The 22032-nt window shown below is 45.1% G+C and overlaps 1 protein-coding gene across 8 annotated transcripts in view; it reads left to right on the forward strand.

Moving 5' to 3' along the window:
- LOC116384620 (autism susceptibility gene 2 protein-like) overlaps positions 1-22032 on the forward strand; it is a 143050-nt gene that overhangs the window by 33393 nt on the left and 87625 nt on the right. For 5 of the 8 annotated variants that reach the window (XM_031849451.1, XM_031849452.1, XM_031849453.1 and 2 more), the window contains exon 1: positions 8810-20365. The exons of 1 other annotated variant lie outside the window; for it this stretch is intronic. In XM_031849451.1, the coding sequence (XP_031705311.1) occupies positions 20303-20365 (63 nt within the window). In that variant the 5' untranslated portion in view covers positions 8810-20302. Of the gene's footprint in view, positions 1-8208; positions 8239-8809; positions 20366-22032 lie in introns of those variants that run through there. 2 more of the 8 variants (XM_031849456.1, XM_031849457.1) reach the window with 2 other exon arrangements.

Here is a 22032-nt window from a genome sequence, read left to right on the forward strand (position 1 = left end):
TGCCAGGTCCTAGTCTAGACATGCGCTACAAGCTCAAGAATCCCATAGTTTACTGTACATTCTCGCTCACATATTTTAGAGTAATTTACAAGGGGGGAAAAAAGAAAACAGGCTCCCTCTATGTGTTTATTATGCCTAATATTTCCATTGGGGCCCACGTTTTCCCCAGTGTAACTAATGTAATATTCTATAAATACCATTTAGGCTGTTGATACAGCCCGGGGGATTCTGGTTAGCAGAGGATGTGTAGACTCGGAGAAATCCTCAGACTTGTCTGTGTGTCTGTTTCAAAAAGTCTTGCCCAGGGTCAGTGGGGGAAACTTTGAAGAATGTCACAGGATTTGTCTAAATCATGCGGCATGGATCTTCTTAAGCGTTGCTGGCATTAGAGCTGAGCCCTATCAATGATTCCATTAACCTAAATTCCAAACCAGGCTTCACAACATGACCATATTAACCCGTCGGATTTCACCAAGCTCTTGATCCCTCGCTATTTAGATAGACAGGAATTAATGGTCGCTCACATTTGTCTGGCTACCGGCTATGTTCCTTGCACCAGACAGGGAATTATCTGTAATATGACCCCATGTTTATCTTTGGCCTATAAACATGCGTCCACATGTTTTCTGCTTAATTTTTTTCTAGCTTATAGCTATAATATACGCTGAATGGCATTGGTGATGTGGGACAATAAGGTGGACAAGGACATGATCCCAATCAGCAGATTTTTGTAGCTTTCCTCCATAAACAATAATCATTTCAGGCTAACAGCGCTGGAACGAGCCGAGAAGAGAAAGAAACAAGTGTCTGCCTTCATTAGGACAAAGGAAGGGTGAGCAGGAGAGCGTCTGACAAGCCAGTAACGCCTCATTGTCCCTGATCTCAAGTTTCATAAATTTCCACAGCTCTCGTTAAAGGACGTGTCGCTGCTGTCACCAGGCGCTAACTCGTTATCTCCTCAACGCCGTAAAGCGCTGTAATTAACATTCAATAACTGTAACTGATCCAGCATTCTTCCGCTCTTGCCACTAATTGCCACGCTACTGTGCTTGCTTATAAGTGGGTCGTGTGTGTGTGTGTGTGTGTGTGTGTGTGTGTGTGTGTGTGTGTGCGCGCATTTGTTTGTACACATTTCTGTGGTTCATTTTGACTGCAAATTGAGGTCAGAGAGCAGTTGATCTGTGCGTTCAGGTCAAGAACCTTCTCTCAGTTTTCCTCGTAGGAGTCATTGAGTTTATGCCGCCGTCAGAGACTCATCTAAAAAGTAATTTTCAGAATATTTTTGCAGACATATGGACATTTTAAATGTCCTCCATCCAAGAGCTGGCAAATTAAAGCGTTGTCGATGGATGCTTTTAGTAGACTCCTCATGAATAACGCAACCTGTATTTTCACCGTTGAAGAGCATAGTGGAGGCCCATTTGTCGAAATCACAATTACTGTAATTACAAATTTCAAGGGACAGCCTGCCTGTGGTTGTGAGGACAGAGGGTGTACTATTAGTTAAGGAGCTGCACCATTCTCCTTTCAGCCATGCATGAGTGCCCTTCTCCTATCGTATCCTCCGTTGCATCAAACACAACCTCCAGTTGGGAATGTGTAGCTGTCACGCTGCTATCCACTTATAGTGGGCCAAGGAGAGCGCTCAGCACTCTTAGTGATTCCTTTTGCGGCATCACATTTCCTTTCATAGTTTCCCGCAGATACCTAGCGGTGTCGACTCCGTTTTAGAAGGAAATGTTTTTGTTTTCCCCTTAGCTGCTCCTAAGCCTGACCTTACCAGAGCAGCAGCCATCACAACAAGGCCTTATGAATAATTAGTCTGGGTCAACTGATACTCTCTGGCTCCGCACATCGCTGTCATCTACTCCGCCAGCACCAGCCAAAAGCCAATGAACTGTGTGCAATTCTGCTCAATTGAATCAGTTGAGGTTGATGCAGCTCTTGTTATTTCGGAGGTAAACTGCTAGATGTAAGCTGATACGAGGGCTACCCTTGAGGCCGAGTGCAGAACAGGAGAAGGGCTGTCCAACTGGCAGCGTCACCGGGGCCACGTTTGGAGACTTCTACGGAGGTCTGTTACAGATATCACCTGGTGCTTTAGCTGTATGCTACTGGCCCATTCTCAGGGGATTAGGGCGAATGCCAGGGTAGGGTTTCTGAGAGCCAAGACGGCCCCAGGAGGACAAACAAAACCAAATGGTTGCGTAGTATTTCTTGTCATGGTTTCATGTTTGGGTCAGAAGAGACGTTGGGCAGGTGTCTGGGGATTCAAGTGTGTATCTAAGTGTTTTATACACACATGTCTATTGTTTCAGATGATTTATGTTTTGGCTAAAGGAGCAGTTTGATTTAATAGAGTGTCTTCGCAAGACTTCATGCCACCACAAGGCTTCAGAACAGTGCCAGTGTTTTCAGTTGGGTTGAGATCTGGTGACTATTGTGTGAAGGCCATAGCATATCATTCACATATGTTTAAAGTCTTCAGTTGACCCCCTCATGCCCTCTATGGGACCATCTGCATTTAATATCTTTCTTCACTTATGTATTTGATTGGTTTATTTGGTGAGGACAGTGAACATTAATAAAACATTCCTGTAAATGCGCCATCTGTAACTTATTTATCAGGTTTCACAGGTGCCACGTGTCACAAGCTAGAAAACTAAACTGATGTTTGTTTCACAGGACTTCAGCTTCAGTTTGTGTTGGGTTGTGGCTCAACCCGAAATATAGATAAACTTCTCTTTTAGCAACTCACAGAACCCGTTGTGGTTTTACATGCTTGCACAATAGGCACATAGGTTGTGGTTTTGCTCACATTTTCACAACGGCTCACCACCCACGAAACTGCTGTAGCTGCAGTTTGAATTGTCACAGCCTCTCCTCCTTCCTGTTACACTTCTATGGAAATTGACACCATGTTAAAAAGATATTAATTATTCACGCAAGCACTGACATCAAGGAAGTGGAACAACTTTTAAAATATGTCTTTGATCCATGTTGGTTGTGTTGTCTCTCCTTTTGCTGTCAGGACTTTGGAAGACACAGGATACATGTTTGACCAAATAACCAACATAATTAGTTGTTTACATATCAGTGAAACGCTCCACGACTGTGTTCACCTCAAACTCAGGTCATGGAACAACCAGCCTTCTTTAGTGTGATATCCTTCGGCTCAATATACAGTGTCGATGTCAGCTGATGTGTGGTGGATACACAGACATGCCTCCAACTAAAGTGCTAAATTGTGTGCTTAAATCATTTTCATGCTCATATCGCCTCTAATTAGAACTGCTACATGAACAAGGCTTTGTGTAGTCTCCACACTTTCTGGATTGGACATAGATCTGGAAATAATGATCTCTGACTGTGATGAATTTTTGTGTTAGGAAAGATGCTGGCCTGCTTTCAAAAAGGTCCTTTTACAAGCACAAAGGAGAATGTATTCTCATCAGGGGGTTTGCAATGGAGAAGGTGGAAATCTTATGTTATATGGCTTTTTTTTTTTAATGAGATCGTTAAAGATGGATCTAATTTGGGCTAATGCGAGGAACACTATCAGCCATTGACCAAGGGTGTCTTATGACTGACTTGACGTACTTCACTCAGCAGTCTTGTGCTTTTACTCTGCAGTTTCAGTTCAGAGACCGGACCGGGTGCAGAGACGGGGTCATTTTGAAAGCTCCGGCACTCACTGTTTAGTTCATGAACTTCAGCGCCCCACCTTCTTCCTTCCCTTCAGCTCCTGGAAGCACAACTATATTAGTGTCTCCCAGAGAGCGTCAAGGAAGTCTGCTGCTTCTGTTTACAGGCTATTCAATCACTCTAAGTACTAGTGGCAGACTGATTTTCTTGGAAACACATTTGCCACAATCCCCCTCCCCCCGGCTCCTTACATGCAAGGTATTTATCATATGAAAATCTGGAACTATCTGACTCACCTATTTTACTAGCCTTGTCATAAAAAATATCTCAGAATGCTGTGAGATTTACGCTCTGTCATCGGGGTGGTTACTTTTATAACACCTTCGCACTGGAGATAACATCTCGCCGCTTACAAGTTGTCTTCCAGTAGAAATGGGCCATTTATCCTTATTTGTTTGTCTACTTCTCGGTGACACACACGTAAAACAGTTGTGTACTTTGAGCAACAATCCAGATGGAAAAAGTGGGTGCAGTGTCAATTTGTTTTTAACCTACTTAGCATATGTAGCTGCTGGGAGTACTGCAGTGTGCCACCTCATATCACATATTTTGTGTGTGTGTGTAGAATGTCTGTGTGTGTGCGCTAGTGACCTCAAAGCTAGCGGCAGCCCCTGCTAACAGCTGGTTTTCTGCCAGTTTTTCTGCAAGGCTATGAGAAATTTAGCTGAGCTGTGTGGTGGCTTGTGGCTCCCTATTATAGCAATAAGCAGGGTGACTGGGCTTACTCAAGATTGATGATGGCAGTCTCCCATGAGGTCCTTGTTCATAAGGGCATAGGTCACAGGTCACATTCATAAACTGACATACATGCAGCTTTTCTCACACCACAGTTTGTTCATTGCCTCTGACATGTAGTTCATTGTAAGGGGATACTTGGAACTGTAATTTTACATCTACAGCATCTGTCACCGTTGTGTCATAAGAGCTCGAATCACTGAGCTCTAATAAAAGGTCAACCTGTGAGACTCTCCCAGCATCCGTGTAATAAACAACACGCAGGGAATTGCGTGTCATCATGTCTGCCCTGTCTTCATCTCTTTCAGGCTTTGCTCTTCTATTTTTGTCCGCTTTTCTCCGAACAGTATATTTACTCAGCATATACCATACCTCTGCAATGACGAGCATTTGTTCATCAGCCATGTTTAAACTGCACAAAGGATTGACTTGGCAAAAGACTTAATGCACATGCACAGTCACCCCGTGCTCTGTTTGCAGTTTCCAGGCCGCAGATCGACAAGCAGCTCTGTTAGGCTCCCCTATCTTACTTGTTCTCTGTCTCTCTGGGCTCCTGGGTCCTCCTATTCCTCCCTCGTCCTCATTTCGCTTGAATTAATTGAGATCTCATTTTTGTGAGAAAGCTCATAGGAGGGCTGTGTGAGGAAGGAGAGAAGAGTGAAAGAATGAGAGATACAGATTGAGATCAGTGGCAGAAGCCTAGGAGGCACAGCTCTCCCAGAGGTAGGCAGCCACCAGTGTCTTGGGGGAGGGTGACTTATATCTTTATCCTCCCAACAGTCACCCCTCACTACTTCAGAAATGACCCATAGGCTGATAATCCACAAACTACATGCTAAGCTAAGTGCTAAATATGTGACCCGAGGACAAGGTAGTGTCATTGCCGCGGAAGCCTTAGTTGAACTCATCACAAATACTAGATATGGAAATAGCTGGTATGATGTGCAGCCACAGACGCTACCTTGGCCTGAACCCTTTCAATTATGAACCAGTACAACTTCTCCCAGTGCAATATTCAGGCATGGTCAGATCACTGTAAGTTGAGATAAACACTTGGCGAGTCGTAGCAGCCAATCCCTCGCCTCTTCTCCTCAATGTCACTGCCTTAGCGCTCAATAATTCAAAGCTTGGCGGTAATGAGCTCCCCGTAGGCGCTGTCCCCAAGGAGCCTCCCCACTGTGCCTCCACTGTAATGTAGTTATATCTCATGTCAGCTTTCAAATCAATTACATTTCTATCTGATGGCTATGTAATTGCGCCTGATTGCGTTTTTGGCACGCCAGCCAAGTGTGTGGTTCTCAAACTCAAGCCAGTCAAAACAGGAAGCTTCATGAAATGAAACTGTATTTCATCCTGATTGAGGCTGCTTGCACGATAAGCACAACTATAATTATGATAATAATAACAATAGCAATCTGTGTTTTCTCAGCTTTGTTGTTCTTTTCCCCCCCTTGCTCTCCAGATGAAATTGTGCCCCACGGACAATGCACAACACTTGCTTTATTCAAGATGCAACGGCTGCCTTGATTGTTTGTAGCATGTGCAATTTAGTAGATTAAATGTAAACCATAATGCGTTTGTATACATTTAGGTGTCTGAAGTTTCACATAGTTTAAGTGCAGCAAACATATCTCCAGCACTACACTCTGTGACTAGAGCCATACTGATCTGTACGTGTTGTGGTTAGATTTTGATGTCAGACATAGTCTGCCACTGCCGACAGAAGTCATACTGTCTTTTGGCAAAATGCCTAGAAATAACAAGCTAACCTCTTACCTACAGCAACTAGCCGGCAGCCGAGGTCAAAGCAATATCGTTGTCAGATCTCGGAGCAGAATTTTATTGACTCAAGATTGGTTGAATTGATAGGCGGACAGACAGGTGGATGGAAAGATGAATGGAGAGACGAATGCCCACATGGCTGGACGGACAAATGGAAATACGGATGGATAGATGGATCAACTGAATGCACGCCTGGATGGACAGAGGGAATACCCTAATAGAGTGGCATTGAGATAGATGAGGGGGAGGATGCTGCTGTTAGGTGCATCAGCAACTAAATAGTGATGAATTGTGGCTTCTGTCAGCAGCACTAAGTATAACAGACACAGTAAAGCAGCCTGGCTCATCCATAATCAGCAGACACAGATTGTCTTCATGCCTTCTTTGGAAATAAAGCACTGAGGGCATCTACCAATCTGTCTTTCTATCCACACTTCATCATTCCTTTTCTTCTCGTATCCCCTTACTCTTGCTGTTGTTGCCCTTTACATCTCTTCACTAGTACTATTTTCTCCTCATTTCTCTTCTTAAGGTCTTGCATATTTCTGTCTGTCTCTCCCTCTCTCTCCGACACTGTCTTTTGTCTTAACAGCCTTCCATTTTTTTATTTTTTTTGCAGTGAGAGAGCCACTGGGTGCACATCTACAATCTTGCCTTTCATTTCATGGCTTCTGGAAATGGATGTTTTACTGCCTTCATTAAGGCATGCAGCAGTCAGCACCATGTTTTCCCTCCGAAGTTTAGCTCTGTGAACCACGCCATTAGAGGACATTATGGCCCCAGATTTCAGGGCACAGTGGAACACTGTATAATTTGATTAGTGTTATTAATCAAGTGGAATACCACTCCTTTCATTCCAATCTCCCTCCCCTCGCCCTCCTTTTTGCCATTACAATCCTGCTTTGAAACCCGTCAGACCCCCCCCCCCCCCCCCCCCCCCCCCCCCCCCCCCCCATCCAGGCACCTCTCTATCTCATGCACTACAAAACACATGCGGTGAAAGTGACAACTTGCCTAACGCCTTCCCTTTTAAAAACAGTGATTTACCACTTGTTTTGTTTCTCCCCTCCCCCCCTCCCTTCACCCCTCCTCTCTCAGTGCAGGACATAAATCAATTGAGATGAAAGTTCCATAATTGTGCTTGCTGGGAGGGATTTGAGCAAAATTGCGCCATGAATTTTTTAAAGGGGATTTTTACTAGCTGTTCAGCGAGACTTGGGAGGCAAAGGAAGGTGAGGCCATGAGGATTTATGGGCCTGGATTCTTCATTACTGAAGTAATTTTCCTGCAAATGATAGTGCGGCACACTGGAGGGGGGAGGGGGGGGAGCACTGTCCGCCTCGGAGAGTACAAACCTGCTTAATCTCAGGCAGAGAGAGCAGCTCAGAGCTCTAATATCAGCTGTAAGGGACTGGCTCTCCATTTGTTCACATCTAAACTGCAGCTAGTGTATTTGTGATTCATAGTAATTGATTGCTGGGATTCTTTCCATGGGTGGCTATACAAGTTGATTTCATTACGAAGGATAGGGGTTTTTTGTTTTTTTTAGAACTACTAGGGTCGTTTTTATGATACACTGTTCTCAAAAAATGTGCTCACTTTGTCAGACATTTAAAGTGTTCAGTGTGTTTTATCAAATTGCAAAGGTTGAGAGGTACACTGCAGTGGCTGAGGAATGAACGGTGCAAGACATCATGTAGTGTATTATAGCGTAAAGATGGTGGTGAGAAAGTACGAGGAATTTAAGAAGAGCGACGGAGTCAGTTTAAACGATCGCTAATACCTTTTTCTCTATCCGTGGTTAACACCCCGTCATCTATTTGTAGTGTGCATGTGCATCCTGATGTAGATTTGCTTTACCAAGCTGTCATACTGTTTCTTCAGCAAGGGTTTCCACCTTTCTCTCTACCTTTTGGTCTTTCCTCCCTCCTCATTTTATCCTTACTTCAGTCCAATATGGCTGACGTTCTGTCTCCATCTCTTTAGGTGCAGCCAGCAGCAGTGGCCCTCCTCAAGGTTAGTGCGTCTACGATGCCAGGTCTCATTCTTTATCCTGCCTGCCGTCCACTCAATTTTACAGCTCAGTAGCTTGAGAAGCAGAAGGGGTAAATCTGCTGCAAGAACGAGAAAGAGGGAGAGAGGGGAGGAGGGAGGGAGGGAGAAACAAAATTATCCTGCACCCTGTCGCAGACTGCAGTGGATCTCATTCAAGGCACACTAACAACTCAAGACAATTAGTCACTTCTCACTAGGCCAGACCTGAGACTCACTTGAGGGCCAAAAAGAGGCAGGGAGTAGAGGACCTACAAGCATGGCTAAGCACTGCAGTTACAGGAGCGACTCAGTGGATTGAAAGGAAACTTCCGGATGAAATCGCTCTGACTTCTGCTGGAAGACCTTCGGGTCTTTTGTGCAACACTGCAATAGAAATAGCAATATCTAACGGGGCATTAATGCACTAATAACTCAAAGATCTGTGCAAAACACTTATCTCTGCATTTGAATGATTATTATTTTCATGGGCATGTGTTGGATTGATGTTACCAGATTTAAATAATTAGATTTTGTTTTCCCCGTCATGATAACATAATGATCTATTAGTGAATAATGTGTCACGGAATGTTTTTATTTAACATTCTTCAAGATAAACGAAGACGGCATGTCAGTAGTCTGTTACGTTCCACCCATTACATGTGGGCGGTCTAAGGTAATCTGCACCCACAGATGAGGCCTGGAGGTTCAGCTACCACATGCTACTGAACAAAAGTGAAGCATGACTAAGGTGGGTGGTGCGTGGAAGATTAGGTAGTGGAGAGAGAGAAAAGTTTGTCCTGGGCTCTCTGCGGAGACCCAGCATGACCAATTGAGGTGAAGGGGATGAATGAGGCCATTCACTGGGTCTAATGAAAGAGTTCCTGCTGGGCCCTGAATGAGGGTGGGCCCATCTGCACCACATAGGCGTGCACAAACCAGTGACCTCGAAAATTACCCAGGAAGCACTTTGGGACAGTCACCCCAGCAACAGGCTGGGGTTCGCATAGTAACCAGGCGCTTCAATCAAGGCCTGGCAGCTTCTTCAACAGAGCAAAGTTTTTCTCTGTATTGAAAGAACTCTGTGTGAAATCAACTCCGAGGGATACCTCCCCCAGTTTTTTTAAGGGGGGGGCTGCCAATGATTGTCCCATGTGAAAACGTCCAGAAGCTCCCACCATCTTTAAGAGGTGTGGGACGATGCCCTCAGGACTTTTCCTCTCAACACAAAGATGTGTTTGTCTTAGCTACATATGAACATGCACTGCCTGCCTGTATGTGCAGTGCTGGGTGTAGGTTAATTAGGTTCAGGGCATGTATAGTGACAGGTTTAGGAGGCTGGGAAATAGATCCAATTACAAAGAGTCCAGATAAGGAGTGAGATTCCCTCAACGCCCCTGGGGAATGGACATTAAGTTTACAAGCATCTTAAAGGATCTGGTTCATCGGATTTTATCTATGTTATTTGGTATAATATATTCAGTCTTCACGAGGCGGAGGCACGCAGGTCATTGAAGTTCCATTCCCGTCTCCGTTCCCTCACGGAACTTTTGACAGCGTGAAATGACAATCCACCCCCTGCACGCATCCCCCACGTCAAAAAGTAATGAGATTGTGCTGCTGGAAATATCACTACAAAGCATCAGGCCTGCACTCGGGTCTGACTGCACCTTCAAACAGCGCTGCCTGCCAGCTCGCCTGCCTCGCCTGCATGCTGAAAAAGAAAGGAACAAAAACAATCAGAATCAGACACAGAGAAACGGCGAGGGAAGCTCCCTACGCTGAGACAAACGAACACGCCAGGGCCTTTCATCCTGAGAGTGATTAGCCATCCGAAACGTTTTATAACCCAGCGTTGAGTGTGTTCCTCAAACGAAAAGAGTTCCATTGAGGAGTGGTGGTGAGATGTGTCTCGCTGGGAAGCGCCAGTGATCTAGTCTCTAATTGTGGCGTCGCTGACAAGACTGGTGTGGCTGGGAGCTTTTTAAGCGGGGCTTTTTGCTACGCTCTTGTTCCCTTCCTGTCAGATCCACAACCAAAGGCACCAGGGAACAAAAAGGCCCCTCCGATTCTGCTTTTACATCCATCTGCCTATTGCTTTGTGCATATAAATACAGGCCTAATTTAACACTCTAATAGGCCCTGATGCTGGCCTAATGTGACCAAAAACTACAATTGTTGCTGTAAATGCAGTGTTTGGTTGCAGATATGTAATATCACCGAACATAGTTTTCAGTCTGTGTAATTGCTGTCTCATATTCTTTCATATATCATTGATTGAAGTCTCTCAGCTTCAGAGAAGATGCAACGTTTCTGACACATTGGTAGTAGTACTACCCTTCTTCTGCAGTGTAGCGGGAACACAGTCATGTTCGCGGTCTTTGAGCGATGTTCAGTAGAGCTGGTAGGAGCTTTCAAAATCTGGCACGGAAAACCTCTCGGATCCTCTACTGTTCAGAAGCCAGGTTGTCGTAGGTTTGAGGAATCGAAGAGAGGCAGTTTGAAGAATCAAAGAACCGGTGACAGTGGGTGAAAAAAGGGGGAGGGGTAGAGAAGAGAGGAAAGGAGTGAAACCCTAGCTCATAAAAATCAGTATTATAACAACATTAATTGATGCTGCTGAGTGCCATATGTGATGCCATATGGAAAGGCTGCCCCACAGGCCTGCTATAATAGACAGCCCGCAGCGGTGCACACAACTTGGCACATTTACAAACAAGGGACGTCCCATTAATATCAGCCACGCAGTCCGGGCAGGAGACAGTGGGAGAGAGAGGGAGAGGGTGTTGGAGGGAGGGAGGGAGCGGGCGACAAAATAAAGAGAGGGAACCAAGTTACCTCATGTTTTGTTTGCCATCCTTAGTCCTCATGTTTTTACTATTTATCCACTTGCCTCATGCTATCATTCTTACCAAATGAAAGAGATTTACTCTATGTGCATTTAAAATCTCTGCTCCTCTACTTCCACGGTTCCTTAATTACAGTAATAAATGGCCCCTCCCCTCTGGGTTGATCAGACCGCCCTCTGTCCACCCAACTGTCACTCCCACCACATGCCCAGAGGTACTTTCATCTCTCTCTCTCTCTCTCTCTCACTCTCACTCTCACTCTCACTCACACACACACACGCACACGCACGCACACACAGACACACACTTCAGTAGGTTAGATGATTCATTGCACCTTGACAAAGGCGGCGTGAACGAGCTCTGTTTAACCTCTTCTGTGCCTAATCACAGGGCAGCTGTTATTTACTGCTGCTGTCCACACTTTCCGCTGCCTGGTTGCTCACATTCAACACTGTCCCTCACTTACACTGCATCAGGTCTTATCAGAGCAGACTGGCTTGATGTGGGCATTCTGCAAGATATATTTCACTGAAAATTTCATAAATCATACACTCGTTTTATATTCATTTTGAATAGGTTTAATCAAGTGAATAATTTAGATCTCGTAGTACAACAGCGACTAATTAATATTTTCATTATACTGAAAAATCTATTGATTATGTTTCTGATAGTAAATTGTCAGACTAATACCCGTCCCGTCTTCAAATTGCATTATTTGGCCAACCAACAGTCCAAAACCAATATTAAAAGTCTAAGAAAATGTTGGTCATGATGGCGGCTAGAATCAAGTTTGAATTCTTTGAAGTTGATGCTTTCATTCCGTGAAAATGTTCTTTCTCACAGGATGTGATAGTATCATTAGCCCTGTGTATGTGAGATGCCACAGACGTGTATCGGCCCCTACTGCCCCGTACAGTCTGGTAGATAGAGATGTATAGGAGACGCATCTGTTTTGCGCGCTGCTTCCAGACTCTTATGACGTGCCCGTAGCGGGGAGGGAGAGCGAGAGATCCTTGTGAAACAAAGTTGTCAGCCATTCTGTTGAGTTTCATATAATGTGAGGCGAAACAAGAATAGCGTACAGCTGTTTCCTCCCTGACACAGAGGGAGGCAGATGAAGAGCAGAAGAGAGAAAGACGGGGGGAGGAAGAGGGAGAGCGAGACAGAGCTCTCCGCTCTGTGATGTGCACTGATGTAGCTGCAGCTCTAGGTCAAACGCTGCCAGTGTTTTGTGTTCATCTTCGTCTCGTCTCCCAGTGCTCCTCTAAATTATTCACAGCCTGAAGATGTGCAATGTGGCTGCCTCCCCTTTTCCTCTCTACTCCTTCCCTCTGCATTGCTTTCTGTCTCTATTTCTCTGTTTCCCATCTCCTCCTCCGTCTCTCATGTGACTGCTTGTGTCAGAGGCAATGAACAGAAGTTTCTCCTTGCAAGCTGGTTAATCCCCCCATCCCATTCCGTATCCACTCATCTACCATCAACCACCCACCTTTCATCACCGACTCCATCTCTCACACTCCTCCTTTCATCCCTGCTTGTCCCTCGCTTGCCTCTCGTGGCTGCCAGACTAGAGCCAGACGCTTCTTTTTTTTTTAAGGGGGAGGCTGCCAGCTGTTAGTATCAACTGCTTGGTATAGCTCCTGCTCTCCCCAGCATCCCTCTACCTCCCTCACTCTTACTTCATAGGATCCACGATGTAGGGGTCGGGCTGACGGGGTGTTTTCATCCTCTGTTGCTGGTTTTTTTTCTCTCGCCTCAACTCTTTAATGACTTTGCGCTCATTTTATCCAGCCAAGTTGAGAGATAAACCCCAAGTGCGCACCAAATCCTCAGGCCAATCGATGGCACTGATTAAAGATGTGCCCGTCAGTCATTTCACCTTTAACAGACTGCCAGTCCTCTGAAGATGGAGGGAGCTCCTAGAAACCAAGGACATGGATGGACTAGACAATATGATGATGACACAGTAAGGCGAGTTTGTCAGCCATCAGAGATTTTATCACACTTGTATCATCTCTTTATTGTTTGTGGGTGTATCAGGCTATTGCCGGCAATCTTGCAAATCAGCGAGCAGGCAGAGGAAGTACCTTGATTTGTTATATTTGCTGGATTTTCTTGCATGGTTATTTTATCTATAAATTATTTCACAATGGAGTTTCTGAAAAATGTAATATATCACAGTATATGTTGACACAATTAACTTTAGAGTGATGCAAACAGGCCCCGAGTCTTGTGTCTGAAGGTGTGGGCTTATAAACTGCATGCTTCGGTAGCAGATTATTATTGTCATGTTAAATCGGAAGATGCAAGAATTAAATCCTGTCTGGACAGCCGGGGTTGGAGGATGAGGTGTGCCCCTCGTGGCCACCTGAGTGGAGAGGAGAGCGGAAAGAGCAGTTAAATCCAGTTCCAACCGTTGCCACAGGACACTCATTTGTAATTCTGCACCCTGCCTACAATAGCGTTTGATCATTGCAGAGGGGGGACAGGAGGTACAAGTCGGGGGGAAAGGAGCTGAAGCCTTCTCCCTCTCTCTTTGCTCCCCCTCCCCAAAACACCCCATGCCCGGCCTCTCGCAATTGCTGTCAACCAGTATGAATGCCCCCTCTGGCCTGATGACAAGTCGAGCGTGAAACGCTCGGCTGCCCCCTGAAATTAGCAGTAGAGCCCCCCGGCGGCACATGCTTCTCATGACCAGCACACAGTGGGCTGCCGCCAGATTCTTTTCATTATGGTGGCCTGCCAGCCCCCTGACTCTACCTCCTTCTGCCTCTTCCTCCATCCCACCCTCCCTCTCCTCCTCCTACCCCCTGTGTGTCGGCCAGAGCTCAGTAAACAGCATCTGTAGTGCTCATCACATTACTGTCGTTGGGAGGAGAAGGAAGGAGGGAGCCAAGCTCTCTCTGGGTGTTGCTGTTATTTCTGTGTATCTAAGTGTCTTTATGTGTGCATACAGTATGAGATTTTGTGTTGTAGCATGTATATGCATGTATATGTGTGTTGACAGGATTAGTAAGAGAGAGAGAGAGAGAGAGAGAGAGCTAGTAGTAGCAGTACAGAGAGTGAGAAAGCGTGAGAGAGGAGGGGAGTAGCAGTACAGAGCGATGCCTGGAGGCTCAATCTGTTCCTCACTGAGCTACATCAGTGTTAGAGACGGCGGCTCGGGCCGCAGGGAAGCCTCCACTCACTCCATCAAACTGTCAGGCAGCCAGCGGAGCTGCACAGGGAGACTCTCAGCTGCCCCCGGGGCCAGTTCAAGTCAACATCCCATTTCCTTGCCTCCTCGCCTAATTTCTCCTACGCCCCGACTTAAATTTCCAATGCCCAGTGTCTGCCGCTGCAGCTCAGCACCACCGAGCTTGGGGCCATGTCAAAGCACTGGGGGTGTGTGTGTGTGTGTGTGTGTGTGTGTGTGTGTGTGTGTGTTCACCTCTGAAGGCAAGATAGCGAGCTTGTTACAGTCACACGGTCAGCAGAGACAAGAAGAAACCAAAGGGAGCCTTATGAAAGACGAGGTGCAAAAATAAAAACATAAATCAGTGTTATTTTTTTCCTCATTCTCTCTTACCTATATCCCCATTTTTCTTCCACGACTATATTCATAACACAGTTGTGTATTCCCTGTCCCTTTAGGTTTCTGGCAGTTTTCTTCTTTCTCTCTGAGCTGAATAAATGCTCCCTGTTCTCTCGTACATCTGCCATTAGTCTGTTTTTTCCCCTTCCAAACTCCAAGGATCATACCACCAGCCCAGTCGGCTCTGTTGCTCCCCCAGCGAGAGCTGAAAGCAAGGGCTGAGGTATTTCTTGCTGGAAAGGACAAGGCGGTCCTTTAATTTAGTGGCGAAGGGGAACAGCTCTTCAAGTTTGCCCCCACCACTATCCCCATCAATCTGTCCGTGCACCCCCCCCTTCTTCCTTCACAACCCCACCACATACTTTGCATGGAAGTGAAACGGAGAGCGGCCAGGTCTCAGTGCTGTTTACATGGACTCTGGGTAATGTTAAAATCTGCTTAGTTTGGCCCCAGGTCAGGACGATATCTTTCCTCACCCTGTCTAGATTTACATGGCCCCCGCTGACTCTTCCCTTAAGTGTGTCAGCTCTGAACCAGAAGCCTCTGTGTGTCTGGCTAATGCAAAGAGCATTTCTCTGAGCTTGTCTTCTTCAATCCTCCTCCACTCTCATTCTCTCTCTGTCCTCTCTCAATGGGCCTCTGTGAAAGGAGCTTTTTCTGAAGCCGTCTCTATGTTTGCACAGCCAACTCCGAGGTCCCAAGCTCAAATATGGTTTTACGTGAGAGCCTGTCTAGGCCTCCTCTGCCGGTCGATATTATTTCTACCCAGCAGAGTTTTTTTTCTCTCAATCTCATTCCCCCTGGAGCATACATCTTCACTGGGATCAATACTTTCCTAATCCAGAGCTCCGAGGCTGACCCGGGGTAATCAGCTGACTTCCCATGCTGCCCGCTGGGGAGGTCAAGGTTCAAATGGCTGTATAGATTTGATCCTGTGATCAAATCACTTTGCGAGGTGGTGCTTTCAGATACAGCTGGTGGTGTCAAGAGTGATCACTTGATTTTTTTTCTCTATTGTTGAGAGTTAAATGCAGTGGTGACATGTGAGCCTTGGCAACCCTAATATTAATACAGCAGTTAAGCACCCAAAGTTTTTTTTAGTTAAGGTGCACAGTAGCCATGAAACTGTAAGGTTATGTGAATCATATCAAATATTCCTTTTGTTATTTGACTATTCTGATGTTATTCCATCCCACTTACATACTTACGCACACACACGCATGCACAAACTATTCCCTCAACTTTGTAGCTCCTTGTGGCTTAAATGTGTCTGTGAGGTGGTGAGAAAGTTAACGTGGTAAGAGCGCGCAACTAAACATCCTGTCGATAGATTACGGAAGCTGAGTTCAAGTAAAGGCTTCACCCTTCGCCACGAGGCCAAAGAGACCTTCAGATCTCCCGCTGATCTTTTAGGCCTGGAAATTTTAGGCGAGCCTCTGCTTCCACCCCTCAGAGTGGCCACTGCGCCTATGTCCCAACAACTCATCCCAGCATCCGCAGGAGGGAAATTGCAGGAGGAAATTGGTGTTGTTCCAGAAGTATCTGACATTGCTTTGGTCCTCGGCTATCTAACTGGACCATAACCCCCCCTCTGTGTGCTTTCACTCTAGGAGATTTGGATTTGTCCGTACTTGCTCCCTCACAATCAGGACTATCTCAGTCAATGTCCCTGAAGAGATGTCTTCTGAATTGAAGCCATTTCTCTCGTCAGTATTAAGATGTCTACATTTGTGCAGGGATCAAGTGCTGCTGCTGTCTCACTGCTCAGTCGGACTCCTGGCCCTTCTTCAATTTTTTCATTTCGCATCATTTTTTTCTCTTCTCATTTATTACATTTTTTAATTAAAGACGCATAATAAATATTTTTAGGACTCAAGATGAAGTAGCCGCCCTAAACTACTCAATTCAGTGTTAAGGTTTCTTTTAGCAAGTACAGGGCTGGGATCAGTATTCAGTCAGACAGTCGTTGACGCCTTCACAGCATTTGTGTCGCCAGGCAAGTTCCTCCTCTTCTGCTCTCTCTGTCTCTGAGGCAGACTTCATGGCAGACTGTCCTCCAAGTGTGACAAGTGGAACTGTGTGATTAATTTGGCCAGTCGTTTTAATGTGCTCCGGGATGCGCAGCGCTTATTGTCTTCGCCTTGCACGTCTTTCAGAATCTGCCAGAGAAAATGTACAGGAGGATCGAGACATCCATCCCTCCTTCCCCCTCTCTGTTTTTTTCCCCTTTCGCTGCCTCATTGAAGGGCTGAGCTACAGGGTCGTCATGGGGGCCAGCCCAGGTCGGGGCCCGGCTCCAGCCAAGGCCGCTGGTGGAATAAATCTCCTGTCTCTGAAGTGTTGAAAGCTGTGTAAATGTCAAACGCATCAGTCTGATGTGCTGGCTGAGGGGAGAGGGGGTTAGAGAGGAGGTGGGATGCTGGGAGGGAGGGTTGTGCATGAGCCATCCACTGAAGCTGGTCCCCTGTTACCCTTCATAGCTGGCGGTTGCCAGGTACAGATGTTGCTGCTTGCTCCCTGCCGCTGAAGAGCAAGCCAGTTTTTTTTCCGTTTTCCCCCCCGTTTGTTTAGTTGGTGAACATCTATGAGACACACAAACCACTAGGGGCTTGACTCCTGTCAGCAGCTTAGTGAGCTGCATATCTCTCCGATTTTAACAATGTCCCCTCTGACCACCAGACATGCTGCTTAGGGAGTTTTCTATTTGGGGTTGTGGCTTTGCTCTTTCACCTTTTGGTTTCCTTGTATAGCCCTGCGAAAAAATCTTTTACCCCGTGTAACTATTCAAAGACGCATAGGGGGCCTAAATGAAGTGGTCCTCTTCTTACACCCATGCACTCACAAATGGGAGCCAATCTATTACTTTCATAGGTTCATTGTATTATTTCCTTTGACTCGACCAAGTGTAATAGCCCAACAGGGCAATCACATACAATACTGACAAAAACTGCTTGAACACTACCTCCATCCGTCCATCCGTTCATCTCTATAGCATCCCCCCTGCCTGTTCGTACTGTTGTTTTGTTCCCCCTTTCCACCTGCCTCTCTCTCCCCTGCTGTGCTGTGTCTCTCTGTCTGAGCCTTAGCCTGTATTCCTCTTTATGCTCTGCTGCAGTGCAGCCTTCTTGTAAAAGGATAAGCACCATGCTGTGCTCTTTTGATATTATTTTTTCCCTCCTCGCCAGCTCCAGCCCTGTGAGGCCTCATCTCTAGTTTCATGGCTACTGCTGCAACAACAAGGCCAAGCATGCACCCAGGGAATAGACCGAGCCAGTTGTTCATCTCCATCACCTAGGGTTTAAACTCGTCCCCAGGGATAGAGAAGAACTCCCAACTGCTGTGAGATGGAAGTCATCTGTTCAGCTGCATGCTAAGAATACATTTACACTTGTTTCCTGGGGGTAGGGCGATGTTGGGGATTGGATCAATTTTCCTTTTATTGTAATTCGCAGATGGATCAAGATGGACAAAAACATTGTGTTAAATGTGATTCACCACCAGAGTGGTGAACAAATGGGTGGTGATTATAGGTTGTGATGATCCACTAACAAGCAGTATAGAAATGGCTGACAATTCATTTGTCTGGAATCCGTAGTCTGAATGGGGAATTGATTGACAAGAAGCCTAAGCTACTTTCTCTTGTTAACGCCCTGCACTCTGTAGTGAAGGTCTTTTCACAAGCAGAGGCACAGAAAACAGGGTCTGCAAACATTCCCCAAGAGAAAAGAGGACACAAAGCGTTGAAATGTCGCCAATATTTAACATGCTTTATTTTTAGTAGTAGTAGTATTATTGTTATCAAAATTGTTTTATAAATGTGGAACATATAAGAGAAGACATTTTGCATTTCTTTCAATCATATTTACACAAGAACAGAACAATTGTCGGGCCATTTTTGCATTTTCTGCAGTATTATGAGGCACCTTTCCTTTGCGTTCACACTTATTTTCTTTATACTTACTGACAAGGCTCTGGAATCATAAACAACAATCACTTCACAAGGAGAAAGACTCGTATTGAACATGTAATTTGACTGTATTATCCTGCATGTATATTCGTACTTTTTGTCTTGTGTAGGAATGTGTCAGTATGAACAATAGGAGCTCAGGCGTTTCTTGACGTCGATATTCTGCAGATAGAGATGCAAGCGACAATAAACCCTCCTAAAGGGCTGAGCCACAATGTTCTTCTCTCACGTCTGCCAGCAAAGACTCCAGCTGTATCCCTTGTCTTTGCAGAGTAGGATGAATCACGGGGAATGGAAGCACCCCCACCACCACCACCACTTTCCTCTCCTGAGAGACCTTGGCCAATGAGCCCTTGCACTGATTACTCTCGTTACTTAATTATATATTTGGACCCACCGCACTCACAACAAAGGGCCGCTGTGCCTCCATTGACCCAGCTCCCTCCTCATTGTGCCCGGCTCTGAAAGGGAGTCAAACAAAACAAAGAGGGTCCACTTAAATATGTTGCCACAGGGACTTAATTGACAGGTTGAAGGCAGTTTTTCACAGGGGGCCCTCTCCCTCTCGATGTGGCTCTTCGCTTGAATCGCTCTGCTCGTCGTGCATCCTGCTGTGAGGTCCAGTGGGACTGGCCTGCTGCTCGACCACTCCTGTTTCCACAACTTTGCCATGTATTGTGTTGGGGGAGAGAGAGTTACCAACCAGGAGCATTAAGCATTTACCCACAAATGAATGTGAGAAACGGAAGCAAGGATCATGCAGAGCGGATTTAAGATGAGAACGAGGTCATGCTTTTCATGAAAATTAAAGTTGGTGTTTCAACTGACAGTAAACCGGGATTATTGACTTTACTTTAACTTAACACATTCTAGAATGCAATTTTCTAATTCTAATAATAATTAGTTTTCTGCCTGTGAACATGTCAAGGCTGTGGCACTTAATATCTGGAGTATTCTCCTCTGTCAGTTACAAGGACTTGTTTCTCTTTTTCTTGTTATTTTTAAGGATGCACCTCTGAAGATATTTGAGCCTAATCACTTTGTATTTGAATGGTGAGATTTGAAGTGAAGAAAGAAACATTTCACTTTTTTCCGACTGAATAGCAGGTGATTTGGCCTTTGGCTGTGCCAGACGAGGCATATTTCAGGGTTCAACCTCTTGTTATTTAGTTCCTTTATCCCTGTAGAAGTCTGACATAGAAATTAAAGACTGGTTTGACAAAGGCGGATTTGAAATACCACACTTAATAGGCACTGTTTTTGAGTATTCAGAGAGTCTAAGCTCGGCTTTAAATTAGACGATAGTATCTCAAGGACACACTCTTGAAAGGCTAAATGACAAGCTGCAGCTGAATGCAAAGTCATTGAACAGACTCCTCATAATAGAATCCAGTGTATAGTGTTATTCGTTTTTCATCTTTTGTAAATTTACAGCATTGAATTTGCAACAGAAACACCAGAATGGTGTTCAATGCGGTCGCTGTGTCGCTTTTCAAACATGAAAAAGTCTCTTAGACTACCACACACTCTCCTCTCCCTCTTCATCCTTTGCCGTTTTGCACTGAAAGCTGTCAGTGAATGAGAGGTTGCACACAAAAATAACATCTGCACTGATTATGGGCTATTGGGGGGGGGGGGGAGCCAAATGAATAATTCCTTATGTATCCTGTGTCTGTCTCTTTTCTGTTACAGTGTGACAGTGAGTGTGACATTGACGACAAGGTAAGACTGCTTTTCCTGTGTTCATTCACTCCCCACGTGAAGTGGCTGAGAGTTGTGAATAACATATTTGAGCTCCCAACTAAAGAGGGGAAACAGTCATTATGTGTTGTTGGTGGAAAAAGATAAGGGATAAAAGACACTCCGACAGTCCCAACACTGTTGATCGTTTGCGTCTCACAGAACAAGAAAGTGACAAAGAAAATGTAGCACATGAAGAAGCTGTTTTTCGTGTTAGTTTTCTCTTTTGCAGTGTAAAAAGACACATCTGTTCTTTTTGGAGCACTTTATGCCTCAATGCTGTGTCTCAACTATGCATTCTTATCTAGATCGTAGTGTATGCTAAATGCAGTCAACTTTAGTATTCTTAATCGCATGGTACATCCCACCTCTGTTTGCTTGTTTCTTGGACATGCTAGCGCTATCATAGCTCCACTTGATGCTGTTTATACAATGATTTTTAGTGTTACATTTGAGAGATTTGCAATGAGTATGTTCCAGTCACAGAAAGAATCCTGTTTTAATAATATAGGTCACACTTTGGAAACCGATAGGGTGTCTCCGTACCTTAATCCTCCTCAATCAAAGATGGCCACCAGAAATGATAGGTGCTCATTTGTGCAGTTTCCATTTTTGCTTGGCTGAAGTATGGAGAATCAATCACCTTATGGGGCGGTCTTTGAGGCTTATGAAAAATGATTTAAAAGTTAGGTTTACTAACGAGGGCTGAATAGTACCATAATGTAATCTTTATTTTCCTTCAAAAGACTCAAATATAAACATGGAAAACAACTTATCAACAACTCAGTGAGCTTAAAAAAATGCTTATTATTTTAGCAGTGACGTCATCAAGTTTAAACCATTTGACAATTTGACAGATGTAGTCTATCAGTTTCACTTGTGTGTATTTGTTTATCACAGACTTGGAGGTGGTTGTCTGATGGCAGCCACCTGGTTACAAGATGAAACGCCTTTGGGGAACCTTACGCATTCTAATTCCTCCACAGTTTAGCAATTACTCCCTGGTAAATGAATGAGATAGCATGCCTAATCTCCTGTAAGCCTAGCTCCCAGTTCTGTGGAAATGTCTGCAGCTCTCCTTATAAATAATACATTGATAGTAGGCCCAATTTGCATTAACTGTAGCCTGGCAAGTCAATAGGCTTTTATCTCTTCATTGAAGCGAGAAGGAACCGAGGGCGCTAGCTAGTTGACACGACGGAGAGACGTAGCAGGCCTGTCAGTCTCCATGAGGCTCCCTGGCATCGCTGAGAAGGGGGGGGGCAGAGAGGGACGTAAAGTAGGAGGGAAGCTCTCAGAGTGTTTCCTTTTCAGGGTTTTGTTTTCCTTCCTGCTCTACTAGTTCCTTGAGTCTTGTAACAGTTCTATAGTGTCACACATTTTGACATTTACCATATAAAAGTTTGATACTAGGACGCTAAACAACACTAAATAAAAAGGAGGAAAAAAACAAGGATTGCTGTGTTGCTATGTTGTTGGTTAGGTGTCAGTCTCTGTCTGTTCAAAAAAACAGCTCCATATTTTCGATTTGGCACCAGTTATGTTTGCCAGCTTAGGTGGGCCGGGATGCAGTTCAAGACACGCTATTAGACATTGCTGCCAAGCTTTCAGCTGTCTGTTGAATTCTGTACCAATTATACACAGTCCAC

Source organism: Anarrhichthys ocellatus, unplaced genomic scaffold, assembly GCF_004355925.1.
Source record: "Anarrhichthys ocellatus isolate YVR2014 unplaced genomic scaffold, GSC_Weel_1.0 scaffold9, whole genome shotgun sequence".
Classification (NCBI taxonomy): Eukaryota; Metazoa; Chordata; class Actinopteri; order Perciformes; family Anarhichadidae; genus Anarrhichthys; species Anarrhichthys ocellatus.